General features: G+C 44.4%; 1 protein-coding gene across 1 annotated transcript; it reads left to right on the forward strand.

The window, feature by feature from the left end:
• Positions 1 to 292: 292 nt before the first annotated feature.
• On the forward strand, positions 293 to 27,391 carry LOC308571662 (uncharacterized protein). The gene is made up of 16 exons (XM_081167310.1): positions 293 to 1,947; positions 4,805 to 5,600; positions 6,633 to 6,715; positions 7,238 to 7,394; positions 8,617 to 8,778; positions 8,889 to 9,014; positions 10,779 to 10,999; positions 12,827 to 12,961; positions 17,671 to 17,677; positions 20,371 to 20,898; positions 22,730 to 22,812; positions 24,133 to 24,289; positions 24,967 to 25,128; positions 25,248 to 25,373; positions 25,874 to 26,094; positions 26,830 to 27,391. The coding sequence occupies exons 2-16, from the start codon at positions 5,184 to 5,186 to the stop codon at positions 27,140 to 27,142; spliced, it is 2,898 nt and encodes a 965-aa protein (XP_081023436.1). The 5' UTR covers positions 293 to 1,947; positions 4,805 to 5,183; the 3' UTR covers positions 27,143 to 27,391.
• The last annotated feature ends 468 nt before the right edge of the window (positions 27,392 to 27,859 follow it).

Consider the following 27,859-nt stretch of genomic DNA (forward strand, 5'->3'; position numbering starts at 1 on the left):
AAATACAGTCATTCCTTGGAAGCCAAACGCCTTGGCACTTGAATGTTTAAGCTCCTAAATGCTGCAAACCCGGAAGTGAGTGCTCTGGTTTGCGAACGTTCTTTTGGAACCCGAACGTCCGGCGCAGCTTCTGCGGCTTCTGATTGGCTGCAGGAATTTCCTGCAGCCAATCGGAAGCTGCGCCTTGGTTTCTGAACATTCCATTCGGCTTCCAAGGTACCACTGTACCTGCTCCTTATTATAATAAACGATTGGTGCAATTCTACAGCAGCCCTTAGGTGGCAGTGCTGGACGCTGAAGCTGAAGGACAACATCATTTCAAACCCTGGTCCTAGTCTGACGCTAACCACTACACCGCACTGTCTCTCAAATGTGGGCATGCATAATATTTGTTTTCTTGGCTGATTTATGCTGCCTTGGAATCGTTGCTGATGGAAGAGTCACCAAGAAACCAACAGTATAAGAAATAAGCAAAAGATAACAGATATGCAAACCTAGGTTTTGAGTGTGGAGCGATGATGGCAATGCTTCACTTTTAGACACAACCCAGGTAAGGCCCAGTTCAAGGAGTTAATAGCAGCTGACTGCTCAGATAAAACAAATGAAAATGACAAGCTCCAGATATGAACTGAAATAAGGGATTGCATCCTTCAATCTTTTATAAGGACATTATTACAAAATCTTAATGATTCAGCGCCTGTTCATGGAAGCTCGGCGCATTCTCAGGTATTAAATATGAGTGTTGGCAAGCTAATAAAAAATAATAGTATGTTATCCAATCTGCATTCCAGCAGCCAGGTAAGACAAAACAAGGGGCTTTCAGAGGCTCATCATTATCACTTGTAAAAATTACCCGCATCAGCTCAGCTGCTACTCCTGAGTCAGCACACACGACCCAATGCATATCGCCCTTTATGGGGAATGTCATAAAAAATCACATCTAAATTATACAGCCACCAATTCAAATGACACTTAATAGCAGGAGGGACAACAAATGAATGTCGAGGACAAGAGAGTTGAGGGGGAAAGGAGCATATTCTCTCAAGGTGTCTTAAGAGGAAGACGACTGACAATGAAAACACAGAGCTGATGTCGGTAAAGGAAAATTGAGACCTTTTGGGGGGAACGACAACAATGGAGTTGAAGAGCAAAGTGTGCTGGCAGAACCTAAACACAATGGATGGCAAATTATGGGTGAATTCCTCTTGCTTCTCTGAACCAGGATATAGTTGCCTTTCTTTCTATGAAAATGTGGTACCCTATTTTTCAAGTAAACTGGTGGGTTGTCACTCGAAGATGTTGTGAATGGCTGCAATAATCAAGGCGGCAACAAAATTATTGCTGGATGATGTTGTTCTTACAGATGCGGATGACGTGGATATTTGGAATACAGCCAAACTGGTGATAAACCATTCTATGGATGCAATTAGAGGACAACATGGGTTTCTATTATTTAAGACTGCTGTTTGACGTTTTTGTAATCAACCCATAGAAATGCTCAGTGGGTCCCTAGTTTGGGAACTAAGTGATGTGTCCAGACTCTTCACTAAGAACAGATCTTTTTTCCCTTTTTTGTTAAAAAAAAACTCCACAAATTTGGGCTTGCATTTGGATCGAATGTTGATTAAAATGCTCCCAGCTGCTCAATATGATGCAGTCACAAAAAGTGGCCAAACTGCTGAGCAACAAAGTGCATTAAAAAGATCTCATGTTGAATATGGTGTTGAGCTCTCCTGGTTTGTAAAGGAAAGTGCATCAATAAGTTTATACAGTCCAGAAGATAAATTTCAGCTTGAGGCACAGAAGAGAATAAAGCCAATGGACAAGGTGAGAACAGTGAACATGAAGGAGACAAAGAACAAGAGCTGCTTGAGGAATTATCTCTTTGCGGATTCAGATTCAAAGTGACCTTATCTGTAGGCCATGGACCAATGTGCAGGTTGGAAGGTAGTTATCCTTTGATTTTTTGCAATTCTCCATATTTTCCGTTGCTGTTTTCAGCTCAAAAAGGCATAAAATTCCATTTAAAATTGTGTATCATTGAATGAAATACACATAAATGTATTTCGAGGGGGTGGGTGCAAATAAGTATATAAGCAAAATTTAAGTACAATTTTAAAGCATTTTCTTTAATCAATTTGATTTAATTAATTTTTATAATGAAATATTTTTAGATTGTGTGATTATTTGACTGATTATTTGATTGTTGTTAGCCGCCCTGAGCCCGGCTTCGGCTGGGGAGGGCGGGATATAAATAAAATTCATTATTATTATTATTATTATTATTATTATTATTATTATTATTATTATTAAAAAAATAATGTGGAAATGGGACTGAACAGATTTATGGTGGCTGATAAATAGACTGATCTGTTTGTAAGGAACATAATCTGACAGCTGGCTGGGAGACAGGAATCTAAACATGCTAATTTGCTAGAGCATTAATTTCTGTTCTTCCATTAATTTCTGTACATCTCTCTTTTTAAATGTGAAATTTGTGGGTTGTACCCAATGCTATCCCTACTCAGAAAAGACCCACTGAAGTTAATTATCATTACTAACTCAGAGTCACTAATTTCAATTAGTTTACTCTGAATAGAAGTTAGGTGAATACAGACCAGCACCCCTTCATTCTCTTAAATAAAGATTGCCTGCTTGGCTAATGTAAATTTTTGATGAGTAATATTGTGAAATAAAGTGATATATTATGCTTTAGAACACCATTCTAAGCTCACTTATCTGGGAGTATGCCCCACACGGAAACCAATGGGACTTACTCCCGAGTAGACAGTGCTAGGCTTATACTGTTAAGCTATTAAAAGGTATATAAACACCCCACCTGTCAAACAGGTGCACCTCTGCAGTTCAAGAGAGAAGCTTATAAAGATTTAAGACACTTCTGAAATCTTTAACAGGAGAAGCATATAAAACATTTCTACAAAGGCCAGTTTTGCCAGCATCAATTGTCTGCCTTTTCCCACACCCTTTTTGTATTTATTAGACTTGCAAGTAGGGATGGGCAAAGATGTCCAGTTTGGTTTCTCTTCGTTGCTGATTTTTCCAATCTTAAGCTCATTTCATCATCAGTTTGAAATTTAATGAAAAGAATGCTAATGAAAATTCATCCACGTTATAGTGTGAATTTTTCATAATATACACATTTTTGTACGCAACTTTCCTCAACATACACCTTGTTGCAAAGCAGTTTCCTCTAAAATAATGTATCTTTGCTTATTTGTATGTGCACAATTATGCAGTAGTGTGTACATTTTTTTACACATTATGTGGTATTGCAAAATTCGGCGAAGTGCAGATATCAAAGGATGCTTGCATTTTGGTTTGCATCTTGTTCTGGAATGCATGGATTAGGCCAGGGGTGGGCAACCTAAGGCCCATGGGCCAGATGCAGCCCAATCACCTTCTCAATCTGGCCCGTGGACGGTCCGAGAATCAGCATGTTTTTACATGAGTAGAATGAGCCCTTTTATTTAAAATGCATCTCTGGGTTATTTGTGGGGCCTGCCTGGTGTTTTTACATGAGTAGAATGTGTGGTTTTATTTAAAATGTATCTCTGGTTAATTTGTGGGCATAGGAATTCGTTCATCCCCCCCCCTTCAAAATATAGTCCAGACCACCACATGGTCTGAGGGAAGGTGGATCGGCCCATGGCTGGAAAAGGTTGCTGACCCCTGGATTAGGCAGATTCGCCCTTAAATGTGAGACAAATTGAATGAAAGATTACAAGATTCAGGGCTTTTTTAGTGTAGATAAAGTCAAGTAGTGTATAAGATTGTGTGTAGTATGGAGAAATTGGATAGACAGACTTTTTTTCTCCCAGAACTTGGAGACATACAGTGAAGCTGAATGTTGGAAGATTCAGGGTAGACTCAAAGAAAATGCTTCTCCACCCAGCGCAGTTAAACTGTGGGATTTGCTCCTGCAAAACAGAATGATGGCCACCATCTTGGATTAGACAAAACCATGGAGGACAAAGTTAGCAATGGCTACTAGTCATGATGGCTATGTTCTCCCTTCACTGTTGGAGGGTGTATGCCTCTGAATGCTGGTTGCTGTGAATCACAGGTGGGGAGAATGTTGTTGCACCTAGGTCTTGCATAAGCATCTGGATGACCATTATGAGAACAGGATGTGGACAAGATGGTCCTTTGGCTGATCCAATGGGGTTCTTCTTGTTTTCTCATGGTCTTAAACAGGCATAGGCAAACTTCAGCCCTCCAGATGTTTGGAACTACAATTCCCATCATCCCTAGCTAACAGGACCAGTGGTAAGGGATGATGAGAATTGTAGTCCCAAACAACTGGAAGGCTGGAGTTTGCCTATGCCTGGTCTTAAAGAAGGCAACTGTTCAAGTTCACAAGTCTTCAGTATCAGTTTATTTCATTTATTTTTAAACGTTGTACACCGTTTAATTGTTGAATCTCTGAATGTCTTATATCAGAAGTAGATGTTCCTGTTGTGATCCATTGTGGATCATTGTGATGGCCCATTGTGGATCACTTCTCAACGATGAGTGTTTCCATGTTGCCATACCTCCACAATACCAGTCCACATCCTTCTATGAACAGGGGAGGGCGGGGTTGATAGAAAGGTACCCGTTGTGGTCTTATTGCAGGGAGAAGCTGTTGGGAGAATCTCTAATTCTTCAGGCCGCATTCATTAGGAAGTAAGTCACTGAGTTGAATGGGACATTTTATTATTATTTTTAGTAGACATGTTTACAACTGAACTGTCATTGTAAGAATCCAGAAAGACACCCAAAAGTGTAACTTCTCTCACACCAGTTGCTACCTGGGATCCCCACGCTCCATTAATGACGACTGCTGCTTAATGGTGATGAAAGATCTCTTTGATGATGCTATAAAATGAACATTGTAAATGGTGAGGAATTGCTAATGATGAGTCCTGACTTATCTAAGCTGTTTGGTTTTTTTTTTATAGGGAAGATGCCTCCTGATGGGCAGTTAAACCACAGGCTGTGAGATGCAGAGAGGAAAGCTGGCACAAACTTTCCCAAGAGAAACCGGCTTGGCAACACCCAAGATGTGTAGTATAAAAACCCACTAGTGGGGAATGACAGCTTCAGTTCCTTGCAAATTTGAGGCTATCTAAGCTGCGCAGATCTGCTCAAGTGACCCAGGTTTTGGCTTCCCAGCTGGTGCCATGGCTTCCAAGTACTATGCTCAGACCATATCTTCTGGGTCTGTCAAGGGTGGGGGTCTAACTCGGATGTCTTCTGTCCATTCCACCGGCTCATGCAGAGCACCAAGCCTGGCCTTTGGTAGCAGGAGCATCTCCACCTCTTCCATGAAGCTGGGAGCTGGGAGCATTTGCTCACCTGGGCCTGGGTTTCTTGGAAGCTACGGCTGGCACGATGAAGGGATCCTGAGTTGCAATGAAAAGGAGCTGATGCAGTGCTTGAACGACCGCCTGGCCAGTTACCTGGAGAGAGTGCGCTGCCTGGAGCAGGAAAACGCCAACCTGGAATGCAAGATCCGGGAGTGGTATGAATGTCAAGTCCCCTACATCTGCACCGACTTTCAATCGTATTACAAGATCATTGAGGAGCTCCAGCACCAGGTAACGGTTGTTGTGAATATTTTGCATGCAGTGCAGGAATCCTGCCCACAGCCATCCCTGGGTGGGCTCGAACCACTAACCTTTTGGTTAGCAGCCAGATGCACTGACCCATTCCACCACCTGTATTAATTAGGAACAGCCTTATTCTCCACAATGTTGTCTAATCCCCTTTTAGGTAAAGGGACCCCTGACCATTAGGTCCAGTCGTGGCCGACTCTGTGGTTGCGGCGCTCATCTCGCTTTATTGGCTGAGGGAGCCAGCATACAGCTTCCGGGTCATGTGGCCAGCATGACTAAGCTGCTTCTGGTGAACCAGAGCAGCGCACGGAAACGCTGTTTACCTTCCCACTGGAGCGGTACCTATTTATCTACTTGCACTTTGAGGTGCTTTCGAACTGCTAGATGGGCAGGAGCAGGAACCAAGCAACGGGAGCTTACCCCGTCATGGGGATTTGAACCGCCGACCTTCTGATTGGCAAGTCCCAGGCTCTGTGGCCTAACCCACAGCGCCACCCGCGTCCCTAATCCTCTTTTAAAGCCATCCAAATTGGCACTCCCATTCTTACATCTTATGGTAGCAAGTTGCTTGGTTCAGCTATGTCCTGTCTGTGCAGGAAAAGGTCCTTTGTTTTGTCTGTTCTATTTCTTACACCATCCATTGAATGGCCTGGAGCTCTAGGATTATAAGATGCTGAGGAAAGTATCATCCTATCCACGTCCTTTATGCCATGTTACACACCTCTCTCATGCTCCCACCTTACTGTTTATCTAAGCTAAAAAGCCTCAAACATTATAACCTGCCCCAGCCACCTGTTCATTTTGGTTGGCCAAATCTGGGGTGTGGGGAGAGGTTGGTAGTTTTTTAAAAAAACAGCATTCGTAAGAACTCCACTTGTCTATTGCTAGTTTTAATAATGTTCCAGGGCCAGCCCTTCTGGAGAAGTCACTCTGATTTTCTCCCCCTAACTTTGTAGCCCCCTGCTTTCTTCGCAACTTTAAAAGCAATTCACAGCTCCGCAATTTGTTCTCCAGATCTTGTGCGCCAAGACAGACAATGCCAGGCTGGTCTTGGAAATTGACAATGCTCGCCTAGCTGCTGACGACTTCAGGACCAAGTAAGTCCATCTTATTCAGAGCAAGAACTTGCAGCAGAGAGGTGACTTCAAATTTTCTTGGGCTTCTGGTGTTTTTATACCAGCCTTACTGCATTGTGGATGTTACAGTTTAATGAAATATCTCCCTATTATACTGCTTCCTAATAGGAATATAACTTATGCATTTACAAAGTTAATATAAAAGCTTAAAAGCTGTAGAAAAAAATCCCAATAAAGTAAAAGCATACTAAGTAATCATAACTCATTTGCAGCAATTCCACCAAAATATAAATGTATAAATATTAAATATTGGAACTATAGAAGACTCTTGTGATTGAAAATAATAGAAAGCCCACATCTTCTCCTGCAATTTCATTTTTTAAAATGTAGTCTATGCTAGAGTCAAATAAAATAAATAAATTATAAACCTGGGAAGGGACCCTCATACCTTCCCCACAAATGACGACTCCTTGCTTATTATTTTCCATGCTGAAATAGAAAATAACCTTGTGCTTGTTGTTTTTAACATTTACTGTTCCAAAGGTACGAGACAGAGCTGGCTCTTCGCCAGAGTGTTGAGGCCGACATCAATGGGCTGCGCCGAATCCTGGATGAATTGACTTTATGCCGGTCTGACCTGGAAGCTCAGCTTGAATCCCTTAAGGAGGAACTCATTTGTCTCAGGAAGAACCATGAGGAGGTAGTAGCAAACCTTCGCTGGGGAAAAGGTGACAAAATGCCACCTTGTGTTGTTGTAGACACAGTCACATTCCACATGCAAAAGAGGGTCTTCTTTCATAGGTGTGCCATCGTGGTATTGAGAAGGGTGGCCAACATGGCACTGTCTGGGTCTTCTTGTGCTACATAACCCATCCCGTTTAGCAAATAGTCAGGGATAATGGGAGCAACAACCCAAAATATCTGGAAGGCAACAAATTGGCTACCCCTGTTGCTGAGGATCAACTGATAATATCTCTATAATAGCAGCAGATGACCAGAAATGAAGCATTGAGGGCACATTGAGAGATTAAGCTGCCCTCACCTGCTCCACGTTTATAAAACTCTCCCTGAGTTTTTCCTCTTCTGATTTTCCAGAGTCCAACAAGCTACACCTGCTGAAATTCCCTCTTCTACCCCATCATTAATGGGGCAGGAGATCCTCTTTTTCACCAGGCCACCCTACTTGTGGCAAACATGGGTCTGGGTACTCTGAGGGATGCGTGTGGCACTGTGGGTTAAACCACAGAGCCTAGGACTTGCCGATCAGAAGGTTGACGGTTTGAATCCCTGTGACGGGGTGAGCTCCCGTTGCTCGGTCCCTGCTCCTGCCCATCTAGCAGTTTGAAAGCACGTCAAAGTGCAAGTAGATAAATAGGTACCGCTCCAGTGGGAAGGTAAACGGTGTTTCCGTGTGCTGCTCTGGTTCACCAGAAGCGGCTTAGTCATGCTGGCCACATGACCCGGAAGCTGTACACCAGCTCCCTCAGCAATAAAGCGAGATGAGCGCCACAACCCCAGAGTCGGTCACGACTGGACCTAATGGTCAGGGGTCCCTTTACCTTTACCTATACCTATACTCTGATCACAATTCCTCTAGTAGGCAATGGGAGGAGGAGGAGAGGTAGTTGGCAGGGGATACTGAACACTTCCAGGTGTCTACAGCTTCTCCTTCCACCCGACACAAATCAGAATTCCCAGGTGCATGTTAGTTAGAATGGATAGAGAAAAGTAGTGTGGCAGGTGCTGTAGCAGGAGAAAAACAGCATGCGTAAAGAGGAGTTAGCCTCTCTCATGTGCTGCTTTAAATCAAACCCTCTGTGGAGGTACAGTGTCCCTTACTCACTCCTTGCTATAGAGGTCCACATCAAACAATGACCACCCAGAAATGTGCATTATGCAACATGGGCCTTCTCATCCTCCAGGAAGCAAACGGACTGCGCTCAAAGCTTGGGGCCAGAGTTAACGTGGAGGTGGATGCTGCCCCGTCGTGCGACCTGAACAAAATCCTGGATGAGATACGGAGTCAGTATGAGAGCCTGGCTGAAAAAAACCGCAGAGACGTTGAGACTTGGTTCACTTCTAAGGTGGGTATCCTGAAAAGTCTCTAAGTGGTAATGTAGGACCAGTGGTTGACCTTAAAATGGAGGTGCATGCCCTCTCTGTCTTCTTCTTTTTACCTTCCTGCTTGTTTTAGATGGAGGAGCTGAACCAGCAGGTGATCTCCAGTGGTGAAGAGCTGCAGACCTGCCAGTCAGAGATCATTGAGCTGAGGCACACTGTCCAAGCCCTTGAGATTGACCTGGATGCCCAACAAAACATGGTGAGTCAAGAGGATAATATTTGGGGGTGGGGGTCAGAGGCTCTTGCCTTATGCAGTCCAGATGACCTTCTGCTACCTCCAGGAACAACATTCCATGCCTTGTCTACATAAATAGTTTTATTGAAAAATAACCTGACATGAATTTTGTGGGAATGTTGAGGAAGGTAGGGGAGGATATATTGATTAAATGTTATCCCTCCTCTCTCATGCTGGTGAGCAAGCAGCAGAGCACATTCCCTTGCAGATTGCTGGAAGCAAGTTGATAGATTCATTAGAATCATTTAAATTAAGCAATCCAGTCTGGCTTATCCAGTCTGGATTGTTCCTGGTAAATTTCCCCTTTATCTCCCTCTTAAAATAATAATAACACGACAGTCTTCTTTAAAAGTAAGAGTAAAGCTTGCTTACATTCAGTTCACAGCAGTAATCTGAAGGCAGGCTTTATCTTGTGGTTACAGTTACATTTGTAGAGAAAAGAAGTCTGAGCTAGGCCTCAGACTTTCTGCTTTGTGGCTTCCATCCTCTGTAAGGATGAACCATGTGCTGGCTAAGAGCCAGAAGAGGAGTCCGAAAGGGAAAAATGGGAAAAGGGAGGGTCACGGCCATCTACCTGTTCGCACACAAGGGGAAGAGGCTCCAGAACAGGTATGACAGGAAGTCCTCCCTGTCTGGGGCCACATTCCCATGTGTTTCCACTCTAGGCAACAGGAAATTGTTGTACTTGACTGCTTCAGTGATGATGCACCCCACAACTTTTACTATAGATCCAAACACATCTCATTAACTTTCTTCTTAACTCTGTCCAGCTCCAGATCTCTTTCTCACTACCTGCACTGGAGTGCTTCTCAGTTTTTCTTGTTATAGTGAAATACATAAGGACTTCCAACCTGTTTTGAGAACATCTAAACCAATTCAGCACTTTTGTCTACTGACAAAACAACCTAAGAATATAATAGGTGCATAGGGATGGAGAAGGACTCTGCCCTTCTCAGATTTCCTTGTGGACTAACTCAATGGCAGACCATGACCTACATGGGATCAATGGTCCACTTCAGAATCCACAATCCAGTGGATTCTATTTGGAGTTGGCCTCGGGGAAAACCCTGTACTATTCCCCCTGGGAGCAAATGGAACATCATCAAGTCCTATCACTCCCAGGGGGGCTTGCTTGGTGTGTAAGAAAAGTTTGCAATATGAGCTTCTTGGGTTGTGGACCACTTGATCCACCATATAAAAGGTCAAATCTGAAGAGAGGGGGAAACAGTGGCAGCTGCAACCTCTGACCACCTTGTGAGTTGCTTTAATATTTATTTTAAATGTGTGTTTCTGGACAGAATTTTGCTTTAAAAATCCACCTGGAAATGGGATGGTACCATCTTAGTTCTCACTGAGAACTGGGATGGAGTGGGCTTTAATGAGTCTGTCCATTCCTTATCTAGTCCCTTAAAAAAAGATTCCTGAGTTAGTGAACATCACTATCTATGTCCACATTGAATAGTCTGAAATGGTAATAAAGACGCTCAAAGATTTTGTTATGTCCACATTTTAAAGCAAACCAACCAGAACAAAAATGTGGATTATAACACAGTTATCCTTCATGTTGTGTATTTCTTCCATCACTGGATCGTAGCCTCTTCAAAGCCTATGATTCTTTGAAACTTATTACCTGGGGAGGCCTAGAAACATGAGATCAGTTGACTGTGCATAAAGAAGAGAAATCCTCCTGCTCTCCATTCATAATTATCTCTCTTATTCCCCTCTCAGAAAAATGCTCTGGAGTGCACCCTGCAAGAAACGGAGGCCCGCTATAGCACCCAGCTGGCCCAGCTCCAGTGCCTGATCAGCAACATAGAAGGTCAGCTAGGAGACCTCCGGTGCGACATGGAGCGCCAAAGCCACGAGTACAAGATTCTCCTGGATGTCAAGACACGCCTAGAATCAGAGATCACAACATACCGACGTCTGCTGGAAGGAGAAGATTGCAAGTATGTATAATTCAAACGGGCACTGCATTTGTACAACTCCATTTTAGGGTTGTTGTTCTTTTTACTGTTTACTATTAGATTCTAATGAATTATCGAGTATAGCGTTATTTTGATATGGGTAGTTTATTTTAAAGTTATTGTGCCTTTTTTGCATTGGATCAGATTGTTATTATTAATATTTGATGTTTTATTATGTTTTTTATGTCTGTTGGAAGCTGCCCAGAGCGGCTGGGGCAACCCAGCCAGATGGGTGATGTATGTATGTATGTATGTATGTATGTATGTATGTATAAATAAATAAATTAGTTAGCTAGTTAGTTATTATCAAGCATTAGACAAAGTGAGGTCTAAAAGTTATAAAGTTCCCACTGAGGTGTTAAATCTGTGTGTGGACTGTACAATTTCAGGTGGGAGGATGGACTGTTCCAACAAACAAATAACAAGTTTCCTACAAATAGAAAACTACCAATAGTAGTAGTAATCATCATCATCATCATCATCATCATCATTTGTACCCAGCCCAACTGGGTTGCCCCAGCCACTCTGGGCAGCTGTGTGATTTGTATTGAGAAGCATTCCATTCAGTTCTGTAGGGCCGTGCCTGCAGTCTGAAATGGTACAGCCCAGCCACAGGATTGCAATACTGGGCCTTTGTGTTTAATAATAATAATAATAATAATAATAATAATAATAATAATAATTTATACCCCGCCCATCTGGCTGGGCTTCCCCAGTCACTCTGGGCGGCTTCCAACAAAATATTAAAATACAGTAATGCATCAAACATTAAAAGTTTCCCCAAACAGGGCTGCCTTCAGATGTCTTCTAAATGTCAGATAGTTGTTGTTCTCTTTGACATCTGGTGGGAGTGCGTTCCACAGGGCAGGTGCCACTACCGAGAAGGCCCTCTGCCTGGTTCCCGGTAACTTGGCTTCTCGCAGTGAGGGAACCACCAGAAGGCCCTCGGCACTGGACCATCAATCAAAATTGCCACCTGAAGATGTCAACTATAGTGTCATTTCAAAGTGAATGTGGGGTTCCCACTTAGGAAAAAGATCTGAGGCATTCTAATTTCTCAGGACTTCTTGAGTTGTTGGTTTTTTTCTTAGAACCTCAGAAAAAGAAGACCACTTTCCAGAATTTTCTCCATCTATTGTCCACCATTTTCATGGTGGCCACCTTCCACACACTTACCCACCCAGTGCCCCAGAATGCCACAAGGCTAATGCATTGTGGAAGATACAAAATGCTGACCAGGTTGAGAATGTGCTGCAGAACTTCTCCTCCTGGAGAAATTTGGCAACTTTTTTTTTTAAAAAAGGTGGGGGTGGCCATTACCTGCAGCAGTAGCACAGCCTCTTTTCTTTGTTATTATTGCCATTGTTGCAAGTGGCAGTGACAGCAATGGTGCTGGCATCCTGGCTGCCATTTTGCCTTCATGAACACCTGGGACTTAAAGCATTATGTGAGCCCTAGAAATGTAGTTGGATTCCAAGACCCAGGCAAGATAGTCAGGGACCAGGGTTCATGGGAGTTGTAGTCCAACAAGACCCAGAATGCAAATTGTAGTCTGACAGAATTGCTTGCAGATCTCCTCTACTCAATAAAGTTGTGACCTTAGTTAACTCAGCAGCAACAGGAAGCAGTGTCTTCCTTTTTATTCTGTGTGTGGACTCAGAAATTAAGGGGCACCACCATTGCTCCTATTTGGGAAAAGATGGGGGAAATTTTCAGGGGTGGGAGGACAAGGGGCAGCTTTACGGGATTAATCATGTTGTGCCAAATTTCGCCTTCCCATTTTCACCCCTAATCTCTTGGCAACCTCAGGCTCCCTAGGGCTCCGTGTGTGCCAGAATGTCCCCCTCCAGTCTGTGCTCCGGCCCCCCAGATCACCAAAAAGATTCGCACCATCACAGAGGAGATTAAAGATGGGAAGATCATATCGTCTCGGGAACAAGTCCAGCACCTCACCCTCTAAGGCAACAATACATCAAAAACGAAGCCAATCCGTCCAGGCAGAAGGGAGAAATCTTCATTCTGTTATGCCACTGCACATATTTTCAGGGCTAATATTCTGCTTTCTTGATCGTGCCTCAGTACTTTGGTGCCTATGTTAACTTTTCAAATCAAAGAGTCGCTTCACTTCAACAGTGATTCAGCCACTGGGATGAAATATCAGCATTTTCAATAAACCTTTGTTTGTCTTCCTCCTATCGCATGGAGAAATGTTGGCTTATGTTGTCTTTCATTTGTGCTAGCCTCTATCATATCTTGCTTAGTAGCTACTGGTTCTGGTTATTTGACTTTATCTGACAAACGGATGTGTGCCAGTTATAGCATCAAGGACAAAGACTTAATAGTGCGATCTTGACCATGGCTATCTATCATCTGAACCAGAGTCTTCCCCAGGCCAATACTGGGCCCCTGAGGCAAGGGGTATGACACCCTCTTTCTGGCCTTGTAGGTACAGTGGTACCTTGGGTTAAGAACTTAATTAGTTCTGGAGGTCTGTTCTTAACCTGAAACTGTACTTAACCTGAGGTACTACTTTAGCTAATGGGGCCTCCCACTGCCGCCGCGCTGCTGCCACACGATTTCTGTTCTCCTCCTGAAGCAAAGTTCTTAACCCGAGGTACTATTTCTGGGTAAGCGAGGTCTGTAACCTGAAGCGTCTGTAACCCGAGGTACCACTGTATAGGCTAGAAGAGAAATGAAATGCCTATCTGAGACTATCATAGTACCATGGCTGGAAATTCTCAGGTGGATGCCTGATGACTTGTTACTTTTAATTTGCCAAGAAGCCCCAGTACTTCACCTCTTGCCACCTCTATCTGAAGCAGTTCTTCAGGCTCTTCCCCTAAAAGAAAAACTTGCTCAGGCATAGCCCTACATCTTCCACAACACTAAAATAAACGAATTTAACAATCCTGAGTTGCTCTCATCCATTGGAATGTGATGCTCACTGACATACTTCCACTAACTTGGGACATTCAAGCTCCAAACAAAATAACAATAATAATATTTGTACCACGCCCATCTGTCTGGGTTTCCCCAGCCACTCTGGGAGGCTTCCAAAAAAAGATTAAAAATACATTAAAATGTCAGACATTAAAAACTTCCCTAAACAGGGCTGCCTTCAGATGTCTTCTAAATGTCAGATAGTTGTTTCTTTGACATCTGATGGGAGGGTGTTCCACAGGGCAGGGGCCACTACCGAGACGCCCTCTGCCTGGTTCCCTGTAGCCCCCAAACGATGAACTACTTCTGTTAACATTGGTATCCATGAAATTCCAAGTACTAATGCAAGAACACATTGTCTATATGCAAAATGCTGTCCAGCAATTTCCCCGTCTATAAATGTACAGATGAAACCAAAGGGAAGGCTGTGAAAGACATTCCTTTCCCAAATTATTTTTTATAAATTTTCCAAATTATTACAAACCAAACCAAATTAATTTAATTTAATGCAATTCCTTAAAATCAAGTTTCCCACTCCTGTTCTGAACATATGATCATCTTCATTTCCTCACATTGCCACATCATTTCTTATTTAGAGTTCAGCTGACAACCTTCACTAGCCGTTAAACATTCTTCCAACTGGCCATTTTTTTCAGCTTACAAACAGCACCTCCGTTACATCTTAAAAATAAGTAATCTGTTTCACGTGTGTAGTCCTTCATATACATTGTTGTTCCAGACCTGGTGTGCTGTTAGAGTTAATTACTATCTTCCATTGTTCAGTTATTTGCAATGTTTATCTGGATGGTACAAGGTCGTATTCCATTCCTTCCACTGTTTACTGACTAGTGTATGAGCTGCGGCCATAAATAACTCACAGAGTGCATTTCCAGTCTCTGCCATTAAAATTCTGCTCTGGAGTTCTTCCTTGGCACACAGTTAAAAACAAGATCTTGTCTCAATTTCAGCCTCTTTACCAGATCTGTCTGGCAGCCATTCATTCTTTTTTCACTGCACCAACAGCACTCCTGGTCCAGTCCAGGAATAATTTTAAATAAAGTCCATTCAGCCTTGGTCAAGGGGCAAGGGCATAGTAAAACCTTGTTAAATTCCTTGTTGAGCATAAATCAAAAGCCTCCCCCCTCTTTTCCGAGGTAACAAACAGAATAGCATAACAGCAGCTACACACGTCTTTTTCATTTTGCAGGGGACAACAAGAAGAAGGGAGACCATTTGAAAACCATATGAAACCACAAAGCACCTTGTCCTCCCCCTTCCTTTTCCAACTGTTGTAAGGATTCTCAAGTTCCAAAAAACTCACATTCAGATACCTTCAAAGCTCCAATCCCAGTCCTTTCGGCAGCTGATTGATTGCAGCCCATGGATATTCCCTAGGGGCGCCTCTTGATTGATACCAATTGTCCAAATTATGAAGAATCAAGCACAAATCAAGCCAGGGACAGAGGCTCATCCATGACAGGGACATATTCCCAGGTCGCACCTGCTCTGCCTTGTGAAAGCTATTTCTAGTTAGTCAACAATTGATTGCAGACAGTCTTGTCTGGATCTGGCAGTGGGGTGTATTGAGATGTAGCAAGACCGAGGACAGATATCTGGGTGGCTTGGGTGTACCAAGCCTTGCTAAGAAAGCCACCTAGTACAGAAGACTGCGGAATGGTTCATCTGAGACCAAATGAGCAGAGATCCTTTCCTAAGAATCTGCCCACAAAAGATAATTCAGGGTTCGAGAATGAGAAGGGCTGAGCAAAACAGTGACGATGAGACATAATAATAATTTATTATGTATACCACTCACATCTGGCTGGGTTTCCCCAGCCACTCTGGGCGGCTTCCAACAAAAGATTAAAAATACATTAAAACATCAGTCATTAAAAACTTCCCTAAACAGGGCTGCCTTCAGATGTCTTCTAAATGTCATATAGTTGTTTATTTCTTTGACATCTGATGGGAAGGCATTCCACAGGGTGGGCACCACTACCAAGAAGGCCCTCTGCCTGGTTCCCTGTAACTTCGCTTCTCACAGTGAGGGAACCGCTAGAAGGCCCTTGGCGCTGGACCTCAGTGTCCAGGTTGAACGATGGGGGTGGAGACGCTCCTTCAGGTATACTGGGCCGAGGCCGTTTAGGGCTTTAATAGTCAGCACCAACACTTTGAATTGTGCTCGGAAATGTACTGGGAGCCAATGTAGGAAGGATCCCTGTTTAAGAAGAGCCCGTCTTCCTGACTCACAGATGGCAACCGATACAGGAAGCCAGTGCACACACCAACCTCAGTCCCCTGCTGTTTTCACCAGTGCTATACTGAATAATTGCTATTTGTAACGTTTCCATGTATCATCCCCAATGTAGGTCTTTCAAGACCAGTGTTATGTGGTCTTGGCAGCCGCTTTCAGTCACCAGAAAGAAAGAGAGGCTCTGGGGGGAGCTGTAACGCAGAGAAATTAGCGTGAGCTTCAAGCAGCCTCTTGCTCTTTTGTAGACCAAGGCATGACAAAGAAATTGGGGGTGGAGCCAAGCACAACATGTGAAGAAGACAGCCTCCTCATAAGGGGCTGTGTCCAAACTAATGCTGCAGCCCTAACTTATCAGGGAGGAAGCCTCATTGACATTACAGGTAGGGGAGATATTTAATTTGATTCTCATTTAAAGACAACTGACCTGATTTGTGCTTTCTGAAACAGTACAAGGACCAAAAACACAGCCACCCTTCAAATTCACCCTTCTGAATTTTGCAATGCAGTTTTTCAGTCAGGTAACATATACAGAAAATGCATATATACTGGGGTAGTGTCCATAAACATGCACATATTGTTGAAAATGGCGTGCAAAATGTGTTATTTTAAGGGAAATCACTTTGCAGAAATGTGTACAGACGCATCCATTCTGAGAAAATGTGTTGTGGAGCTTTTGTTTTGCTTTTAAATTGCAAACTGAGGTAGAAATTTAAGACTGGGGAAACCTTGGAAACTGAGATAAACCAAAATTGACAGATTGGTACTATCTCAATTTAAATGTAAAGGGATTTACTTTTAAGTAGACCTGAACAGACTTGCGCTGTAAATCAATGGGACCAGATAGTCACAACTTCACTCCTGCTGATTCATAAATGCAACTAAGGCCACGTTAACACCGTACTTTTAAAACATCATTATACCACTTTGAACAGTCATGGCTTGCCCCAAAGAATTCTGGGATCTGTAGTTTGTTAAGGGTGCTAAGAGTGGTTAGGAGGAGCTACAGTTCCAAGAGTGGTTTAACAATCAGTCCCTCATCCCAGGAAACTCTGCAAATTGTAAAGGTTCTGTGAGAGGAATGGGGGCCTCCTAACAACTCTGAATGCCCTTAACAAACTAGAGCTCCCAGAATTCTTTGAGGAAAGCCATGGCTCTTTAAAGTGGTATCGCCGTGTTTTAAATGTATGGTGTGAATGTGGTGTAACTTAGCCTGGATCAAGTCTTAACACACCAAGGCAGTTTTCTGCAGCAGCTGGTGGTAGAGATGCCAGGAAGGATCCCTGTTTGAGAAGAGCCCGTCTTCCTGACTCACAGATGGCAACCGATACAGGAAGCCAGTGCACACACCAACCTCAGTCCCTGCTGTTTTCACCAGTGCTATACTGAATAATTGCTACTTGTAACGTTTTCATGTATCATCCCCGCTCTGGCTTATGTCTTCTGCACCCCCTACTTCCAGATCTGTGGTATGTGAAGCATTAATGAATGGGGGAATGCATTGCAACATGTGCTCGCATTTCTTTTCCTTACCATTAAATAAATTTAACTAGCCTGTACAGATGTGTGGGGTAGGCATGGGGAATATCAGTTCAGTGCATATGGCTTTTGATGCATTTAAAAAATATGTGCTGCAATTTCTGGGCACAAAGGACTCAGCTACACTCAGTCAGTTATATTGTTGTAACTCCATTGTAAAGATGCAGCACCAGATGATGCTGTAGAGCAAAAAAAACTTTGTCTATGCAATTTTACATAGTGGGTTTTTTTGTTATAATGATTTAATTTATGACTTATTTATAGTGTGTGTGTTTTTCCTGTGTGTAGATCCAGCCAAATTTCTTCTCCAGCAGAACGTCTGTCATTCTGAGTCATACAATGGCTATTCTAGCAGGAAATGGGAGTGAAAATACATAGAATGCATAGAAAATGCATAGAATTTCTCTTTCGTTATACAGTGGTACCTCGGGTTAAGTACTTAATTTGTTCCGGAGGTCCGTTCTTAACCTCAAACTGTTCTTAACCTGAAGCACCACTTTAGCTAATGGGGCCTCCTGCTGCTGCCATGCTGCCGGAGCACGATTTCTGTTCTCATCCTGAAGCAAAGTTCTTAACCTGAAGCACTATTTCTGGGTTAGCGGAGTCTGTAACCTGAAGCGTATGCAACCTGAAGCGTATGTAACCCGAGGTACCACTGTAGTTGGATAGAATTATATCTGCAAACTGGAGCACTAAGAGCTGCTGTCATACAGAGCTCTTGGTCTCCATTCTGCTAATACTCCATCTTGCTTGATGTCTTGGAATCTTAAGTCAATAGTAAAAAAAAAAAAAAGTTCAGCAAGATTTTACTTTGATGTTTCTCACCCCACATTTTACTTTAATGTCATACTGTAATTGCCCCTTTCCACACTTCTGCTTGCGAACTACCTAGAGATCTTTAATTAGAGACTTGGGTCACTTCCAGACGCTGAGCATTCACCCTGATTCGTTGGCACAAAGTTTGCAGGGAGATTATACAATATCAATTGTTTACTAAGTGTTTGTTCTGAAGTTGTATGATGCTGCAACATGCAATTGTTATCCCACATAAATCCATCACTTTCCTTACTGTAAAAAGTTTGATTTCTTTTATAAGAATGCCCATTCCACTTAAGTCAAGCAATATGGATTTGCCCCTAGGCTGCTAAATCCCACCCACCAAATAGTGACAGTCTGGAAGCACCTTCACTGAGTTTGCACTAAAACATTTTGAGGGGGACCTTGGCAGGGTCAATAAATAAATTGTGAGCAAGACTAGTGTCCCCTTAAAGTAGGAAAGAGCAAGTGAAAAAAGGCCAAAGCTCAACTTTTACAAGCAGAGAATAATTCCCCTGAAGCAAAACTGGAGGAAACAGTCTACCTGGTCCACAGCCTGTTGCTGTTTTCCTTCTTCCTGAATAACAGTGTAGAGAAATTAATAAGCAAAATAATATTTATTTAAATATTCATTTGATTCCATTGATGAATTGCTCCCCATAAAATATCTAAAAGCAATTTTACAGCAAAAACATCAAGAATAACAAACAATGCCATATGTAAAAGCACACAAAAGATGCTATTATGCATACACACACACACACACACATTGGAGAAAAACCTAAAAACCTAACTTTCAAATCCAGTACATATACAGACTGGGATAGCAATCTGCACTTAAAAGGCTTTTTTAATTTCATTAGTTCATTCATTTGCATTATGTACTTAATAGAATGCAAATTACTTCCAATATTCAGGGGGAAGTGGTCAGAATTGCATGTAAAATGTTGGCTTCAATTTCAGTCTTCTCACCGCAACAGATTGCCCTGCCGTTGTCTACACACCATGCATTCTGACCCAGAGAAAAGTCATATCACAGATACAGAGAGCCAAAAGAGACATTGGAGGTCCTCCATGTCAATCCCTTGCTGAATGCACGATCCACAGTATGGGATGCAATAACTGCATTCCCAGCAGATCTGTTCCATGGCTGAACATCCTGTTCAATAAGGCAGGAAGCAGACTAGGAGAGCAGATAAGGCTGGTGGACTCAGTATAGGATCTGCGAGTCTCTTCTGCTGTAAAGACTGCGCACATCTGGCAGAAGAAGCTACCTGGGTGTCCTTTCACCAGTTATGAGGGCAGAGCAGGAGATATCTGGAGTAGAATTTCCAGAAGGCCTCAGGTTCATGACTGCTGTCTACCAGAGATCCTGACTTGGCTTTTCAGTTGGTCAAAGTAGGGCAGAAGGAGGGAAAGGGGCAATCCCACTGCGAAACACCAAGCCCATAATTCTGCTCAAATGACCAACGCCCAGGGACTGAAGGCTGGTGTTTGATGCTGACAGACCGCTTTGGTGGCGTCCCATAAAAACTGTCATTCCAGGGACTCAGCCATCAAGCAGAGTCCTGAATCTGCAAGTGAAGTGTGAGGCGGAAGGGCAAATTTATAAGCCAAGAAATGCCTTTCAAGCAAGTAACGAGCAGGCTAATGAGAAGCCAGGCAGGAATCTCCACAAATATTAACAAGGAGAAAGCCTCGTAAAGGAGCTAACACCCCAGTGCTCATGGTATAAAAAAGCTCTAGGAAGGAGATCATCTGTCAGACTTGGGTTTCGTGGGTCCCTTCACTCATTTCCTCCATCTAGCTGCTCCTTTCAACCATGGCTGCCACCACTGCCACTCGCACTTGCGGGTCTCTCAGGGGCCCTTGCCGGGTCTCGACAAACTGCCACCCAAACAGCGCTGCCTCAGTTAACTGCCGGCCCGGGCCTTGCCTTCCTCCTCGCCGATCCAGCGTCTGCCTGCCCCCTCCAGGCCATACGGCCTCGTCTCTCCACAACAGCTGCCGAAGTGGGGGCCACATGACATCTACTCGCCTTCCACCTCCTAGCATGGGCTCCTCTTGTGTTCCTCCACCCTGCATCCCTCCTCCTGCTCGCCCTCTGAACTGCTACCCTGTCGGCCACAGTGAAGGGATCCTCAACTGCAATGAGAAGGAAACCATGGAGTTCCTGAACAGCCGCCTGGGGAACTATCTGGAAAGGGTGCGCTGCCTGGAACAGGAGAACGCTGACCTGGAGTGCAAGATCCGAGACTGGTACGAGTGCGAAAATGCTTACGTGTGCACCGACTTCAAACCTTTTTACTGCAACATTGACGAGCTCCAGCAACAGGTAAGGAATGGCTCATGGGGGGCAGGGGGGTCTTCCACGATTATCCAGTTCCATGGAAACTTTGGTTATTTATGGAGTCTTCTGGATTTATTTGGTTTTAGAGTGGTTTTAGAGTGCGGCAGTAAGACTGGTGACTGGGAGCAGCTGCCGAGGCCACATAACACCGGTCCTGAAAGACCTCCATTGGCTCCCAGCACAATTCAAAGTGTTGGTGCTGGCCTTTAAAGCCCTAAGTAACCTCAGCCCAGTATACCTGAAGGAGTGTCTCCACCCCCATCGTTTAGCTCAAACACTGAGGTCCAGCTCTGAGGGCCTTCTGGTGGTTCCCTCACTGCAAAAAGTGAAGCTACAGGGAACCAGGCAGAGGGCCTTCTCAGTAGTGGCGCCCGCCCTGTAGAACACCCTCCCATTAGATGTCAAGGCAATAAGCAACCATCTGACTTTTACAAGACATCTGAAGGCAGTCCTGTTTAGGGAAGTTTTTAATGTTTGATGCTTTATTGTATTTTTAATATTCTGTTGGGAGCCGCCCAGAGTGGCTGGGGAAACCCAGCCAGATGGAATTATCATTACAAGGAAAGGGTGAGAGTCATTCCATCCTTGCTTCAGATCTGCCCTTTGATGCAACCTTTAAAGGGGTAGCTGAAGATTCCTTTTTTAACATTTTATTTATACTTTTCAGGTTTATACATTTCACTAATTTTACAATCATTTTCACATTTCAAAACTTGACTTCCTCCCCCCCCCCACTTTCTGCAGTTCCTTAATTTTTTTCCAATATCCTCTGCATATCCAAATTAACTTAATTTGCTCATTTACTCATCTACTTTAAATATATACTCTCATAAAACTGCAGGTTATTACCATAATCCTGCCAATGTTCTTATCTGTTTACAATTTGGCTGTAAATATTCAATAAACAAATTTCCATTCTTTTATATATACTTTGTTATCTTGATTTCTTATTCTTCTGGTAAATTTTGCCATTTCTGCATATTCCATAAGTTTTTGTATCCATTCTTCCTTTGCTGGGACTTCTGCTTCTTTCCATTTTGGGGCAAGTAATATTCTTGCCACTGTAGTTGCATACATAAATAAGTTCCTATACAGTTTAGGTAGTTCTGTCCCTATAATTCCCCAAAGAAAAGCTTCTGGATTGTTTTTCACAAACGTTATTTTGAACATCCTTTTCAATTCATTATATATCATTTCCCAGGAAAGGAAAGGAAGGAAATGATGGGAAATAAAGACTCATTTCTTGCCCCCTTCAGGTGTCTGCTCCCATGCCCTTAAGGCAAGCATAGGCAAACTCTGCCCTCCAGATGTTTTGGGAATACAATTCCCATCATCCCTAACTAACAGGACCAGTGGTCAGGGATGATGGGAACTGTAGTCTCAAAACATCTGGTGGGCCGAGTTTGCCTATGCCTGCCTTAAGGCAAAAGAAAGTCACACATTGCAATATGGAATTTGTTCTCATGGTGTAGTGATGCCCATCAACCTGGGTGTCTTTAAAACGGGATTGCACAAATTCAGGGAGAAGGCAGCTCTCAGTGCCTAACTAGCCATGATGATGACTATGTTCTCTCTCTTTTGTTGGAGGCAGCAGACCTCTGAATGCTGGTGGCTGGGAACCACAAGTGGAGAGGGCATTGTTGCATTCAGGTTCTGCTTGTGAGCTTTCTATAGATATCTGGTTGGTCACTTCAGGTACAGGATGCTGGGCTCAATGATCCAGCAGGAGCTATCCTTTGGTGATGCTCTCCATCTGCTCCCACCTAATCCATCTGGCTGGATTAAAATGAAATATCTCTGGGGGGTTTCTTTCCAGATTTGCTGTACTAAGGCTGACAATGCAAGACTCTGCCTGGATATTGACAATCTCAAAATGGCTTCTGATGACTATTGCACCAAGTAAGATATTTTTTTGGCGGAGGGGTGGATCAAAGCTAGCCAACCACTCTCATCCTGTATGTTGTCATGCTCCCCCCACCCACCCATGGTATCATTCAAACCAGCCTGTGTTACTATGCTTCCCAGGAAGAGAACAGGGGCTCACTGATAGCAGTTTTGTAGGGAAACCAGGCTGAAAACAGTGGCTGCTGATAGTACTAAGGGTTGCCAGATCACCACTTTCAAGCTAAATTATTATTGGGAAGTGTTGATGTCTCTTCTACAAAGACCCAGGCAGTTCTAAAATGAGGACTGTTTTGCTAAGAGATAGCCTGCAGCGCCAAGAAGGCAAGCTTCCACATTAAAGGGGGAAGTTCAGTGGAACTCAGATTAAAATTCCATTTGGAAGTCCTCTGACAACTGGTTGTACATTTTTGTACCAGGAACATATCAACGTAAGCCTGAAATCATTCATTGGTTTACAACAGGTTTAAGGCCCTAAGAATAATTGTCCAACTGTCCGTCCCCCACAAAAACACAGAGAATGCACACATAGTATCACACTCCTTGATTTCAGAAAAGACACATACAAAATCACTCACATTTTAGCAGCCCCATAACATAGCTGTTAACGTTTCCCTTTTTTTAAGGGAAATTCCCTTATTCCGAATAGGATTCTTTGCAAGAAAAGGGGTAAGTTGACAGCTATGCCCCATAAACATGCACCAGAAAAGGCATGGACATGCAGACACACATTTGTTGATCACCCTGCCACCTAGAATACAAAAGCTTAGGGCAGTTATCCATGTCTGCTTAGAGGTAGGTCTCCTTGAGGTGTGTGGCACCTACTCAAAGCAGAGATGGACCCAGATCTGGCCCACCCTCCAAGGGCCATCTTTGTCAGCTGGATAGGGCAGCCAACCCATCAATCACCAGGTGTCAAACTTCAGAGGAGGAATCAAGAGCACAATTGTGTGCTCATCATTCTTCTTTTTCTCCTTTACAGATTGACTTTAATTTAAATTTGGGACTGGAAAGGAAGAATCATTGAAGCTAGGGCTTGGTCCCAAGCTGGGGCTGCAAAGATTCCTGCTGAAAATAGGACTTGCTTTTGGTGTTTACTGCAAGTCCCACTCCCAGTGGGGATTGTCTCCACCCAGGCGCTGCTGAGCAGAAGCAATCCCAGTGGCTTGCTGTGCTCTGGATGAGCTTAGAGTCGCAGCAGAAAGCGAGAACTGTTGCCCACTGGAGCTTGGATTGGTACTCAGCAGTCCTTGGTCCAGGTTTAACATTCTGCCCTCTCAGCTATGCTGCAATAATCTGTCTTTCCTCCCCCTGAAGGTATGATTATGAGCTGAGTCTGCGTCAGAGGGATGAGGCTGACATCAATGGCCTTCGGAGAGTGCTGGATGACCTCACCCTATGCAGGGCTGACCTGGAAGCTCAGCTCGAGTCCTTGACTGAGGAGATGATGTGCCTGAAGAAAAACCACGAGGAGGTATGCCCCAAACATCTCTTCTACCAAGCCCAGAACAGGTGCTGAACCATGGGTGAAGGAGCATAGATCTTTGGAGCTGGAAGTGCACTGGGATCATCTTCTAGTCCATGGGTAGTCAACATGAGGTCCTCTGGATGTTGCTGGACTACAACTCCCATCAGACCCAGTAAACATGGCCAGTGGGCAGGGATGATGAGAGTTGTAGTCCAGCAACATCCAGAAGGTACCACATTGGCTACCCCTGGTCTAGTCCAGTTCACATAAAAAACCAGGGACATCTACCCACCCAGTCCACCTTGAGATCGGTCTTCACAATCTAGACCACCAACAGAGATAAGGGCATTCCAGGATAAATACATGCAGAGTTTTGGACAACTTATGCAACCAACCAATACACAATGGGTAAAGGGCAAAATCCCTAAGGGTCACCAACCACTAGAGTAAATTTCCATCCAGTCCAAACTATGGCCATCTGTGTTCCCCTTCCACTGAATCTCCCCAAATCAAAATTCCATAAGGATCCAAGTTCTAAGCAGGAAACCAGTTTGCAATACCAGTCTACCATCAAAGAGCCAACCAAATTATATTCAGCAGTCCCTTTGAATAAGTGATATGCAAATGGTGATAAATGGCTCCAGATATACTCCCCTTGCCTTCCTCTTTGTCCCCTCCTGCAGGAGTCCTGTGCCCTTCGCTCCCAGCTCGGTGACCGCATCAATGTGGAGGTGGATGCTGCCCCATCTTGCAACCTCAACAAGGTCCTGGACGAGATGCGTTGCCAGTATGAGGCTGATCTTGAAAAGAATCGCCGGGAAGTTGAGGACTGGTATTGTACACAGGTAGGTCCCCCTCCTCCTTGGTGGCCAATTCCATCCCAATCAGGTGTCTCACTGGCCATCTTTCATGGCAGAACTCCCGTGACCTTCTAATTTCTGGGCTTTTTTAAAACATTCACCAGATGGAAGAGCTCAACAGGGAGGTGCTCTCCAGTGGAGAACAGCTGCAGTGCTGCCAGACAGAAATCATTGAGACAAGACGTTGTGTTCAAGCACTGGAGATTGACCTACAGGCTCAGCAGAGCATGGTGAGTAGGAATCCAGAATGCTCAGTGTCGGGTACGTTGTTCAACAGTACTATTTGCATGTTCACACTATCTTGTGAATCGTACTCCTGTCATGCCTTTCCCCTCTCTCCTTCCAACCCATTATCTGCTCTTCCCTCTAACTCTGAAGCTTCCCCTTCCTCTGACACTTGCATCCAGGCTGGTAGAGGTCCCCACAAACCACTGCCCCCGTCTCCCAAGTCAGACTCCAGACTCTCTTCCCCCCGTGCACACGCATCAGCATTTTGCCAGTCCCTGCCAGTGCCCTCCAGATGTTATTGGACTCCAACTCCCATCTACCCCAGACAGCAAGGCCAAGGGCCAGGGATGATGGGAGTTGTGGTCCAACAATATTTGGAGGATGTCAGGTTGGCTACCCTTGCATTATGGCACCATTGTGTTCGTTTAGCTGTGTGAGCAGAACATGCCCTGATGAATTTCTCTCTCTCTCTCTCTCCCTTGCCTTCTTCTCCGTCTCTCAGAAAGGGGCTCTGGAGGGCACTTTGCAAGAAACAGAATCCCGCTACTGCACCCAACTCTCCCAGCTCCAGTGCCTGATCAGCAACGTGGAGGCCCAGCTGGCCGAAATCCGCTGTGACATTGAGCGCCAGAACTGTGAGTACAAGACCCTCCTGGACGAAAAAGCCCGTCTGGACTGTGAGATCGCCACCTACCGCAACATGTTGGAAGGAGAAGACTGCAAGTAAGTAAGATGAGGGCAGTAGTCGATGCCAGAATGGCCTCTTCTGGATTGATTTGGCTTTAGGCATGTTAACCTCAACTCAGCTGTGATCCAATAAAGTGGGGTGGGGGGAGACAGAGAGAGCCTTCTGATCCCAAGGTGGACCTTCCCTTCGGGTCCACCTTCCAAGGGCCACATGCCAGAGACAAAAGTGGATGGAACAATGAATGCAGTCCCAGCTGCAACAGCTGGCATTTCTAGGTAGGTATCAGAGAGACCCAAATCTGAAATCCTAGAGGACTTCTGTTAGTCAGTGTAGACACCACTGAGCTATTCCCCCCCAGCAGAGGATAGACAAGTTGAGTGGATCCACAAGCACCATACATCCTGGAACTTGTACCTGAAACTTCTTCTTCTTTGGTGATCACTCATAGCCGAGTAAGATTGTCTTCCATAAACACGGTTTTAACAACTTACCTTTGCTGTGGTCCTAAGAGCAGCTATTTGGAAACACCCAGTTTAAATCAACAGATGGGCATTTTTGCATCTTGAGGTTACAGCTCACTTCCTGGCCCTTTTGAGGAATAACACTAACTCACACCAAGCTGTCGCTGTGAAAGCATCCACAGCTCCAAGAACACAAGACCCTTTGCTTTAGCTCCTTAACATTTGCTCTCTCCATCTCACGTTGGGAAGCTAGCCTTCTCCAGAGACACACTCTTCTTGTCTAACCATGGATGTGTTCTTCTTTTCCAGGCTGCCCAATCGCCCCTGTGATCCAGAGTGCACGACTGCCATTCGATCATCTGTCTGCCGGCCAGTTTGTGTGCCAGAGCCAGTTTGTGCCCCCGTCTGCCCACCAACCTGCAAGCCATGTGTGCCCGTGGTGGAGCCTAACCTGGCTCCCTCATGTGTCAACCCCTGTGGGCCAAAGTTTGTCTCATGTGGCCCTCCACCCTGTGGCCCTCCTCCCTGTGGCCCACGTGGTCCAATGTGCCCGCCCCCTTGCGGCCCATGCCCACCAGGACCACCAGGCCCACGGATCAACACTAAGATCTGCCGCATGTGAAATCTCAGCGCCTGCGGACCAAATCCATAGGCAACATGGAACAGACAAGGACCTGAACCTAGAGGGGAGGGGGAATTTATGTACTCCTATCCTATGCTTAGAAAACTCCTCTAGGAACCTTGCTTAAAAAGTTAGGCACATTCTGCCTACAAGGTGGCTCTGGTAGCATGGTTCCTCCCTTCCCTGCTGCTTTCACGCTTTCCGGGATGCACGGAAGATCCTCGGGTGACTTCTTAATAAACGTTTGTTTTCTGGCATACAAAAAATGTGGCATCTGCTGTATGTTTTTCTAAGCAGATGATTGCTTATGACACAGGACCAAGAGTTTCCAGAAGGAGATTAGGTTCTCCAGGGGCAGAAGTGGTGACACTTTTCAGGGATGGAAGGGACCAGAGGCAAAAGCCGGTGGAACAACAAAGGTACATTTTACCTTTGTTCAGTAGGATAGTTAGTACACACATTCAAACACCCCTCTGTCCTCTATCCAGACAAACACGAGGCATTGTCAGAGTTCAATGACACATTTCAGCAAAGCGAAAACTCTTGGATATGAAGGAGGACCAATGAAGGGTGTACCCTGTGGTGGGTGGGTGGCCTGGGGAGAGTTCTGGGGGCCAGATAAAAGGCCTAACAGGACCACTCTGAGGTAGGATGAGGTGGCTGTCGCGGGCCATTAATTGTAGGAGTCATGAAAGGCAGCACACTGATCGTGAAATA

Source organism: Podarcis bocagei, assembly GCF_964188305.1.
Source record: "Podarcis bocagei genome assembly, chromosome: 13".
NCBI classification, from domain to species: Eukaryota; Metazoa; Chordata; class Lepidosauria; order Squamata; family Lacertidae; genus Podarcis; species Podarcis bocagei.

Coding starts and splice junctions, on each gene's coding strand:
- LOC308571662 (XM_081167310.1), top strand. CDS start 5,184: ATGGCTTCCAAGTACTATGCTCAGACCATATCTTCTGGGTCTGTCAAG. Junction 6,716..7,237: donor GCTGACGACTTCAGGACCAA/GTAAGTCCATCT, acceptor ACTGTTCCAAAG/GTACGAGACAGAGCTGGCTC. Junction 24,290..24,966: donor TGAAGAAAAACCACGAGGAG/GTATGCCCCAAA, acceptor CCCCTCCTGCAG/GAGTCCTGTGCCCTTCGCTC.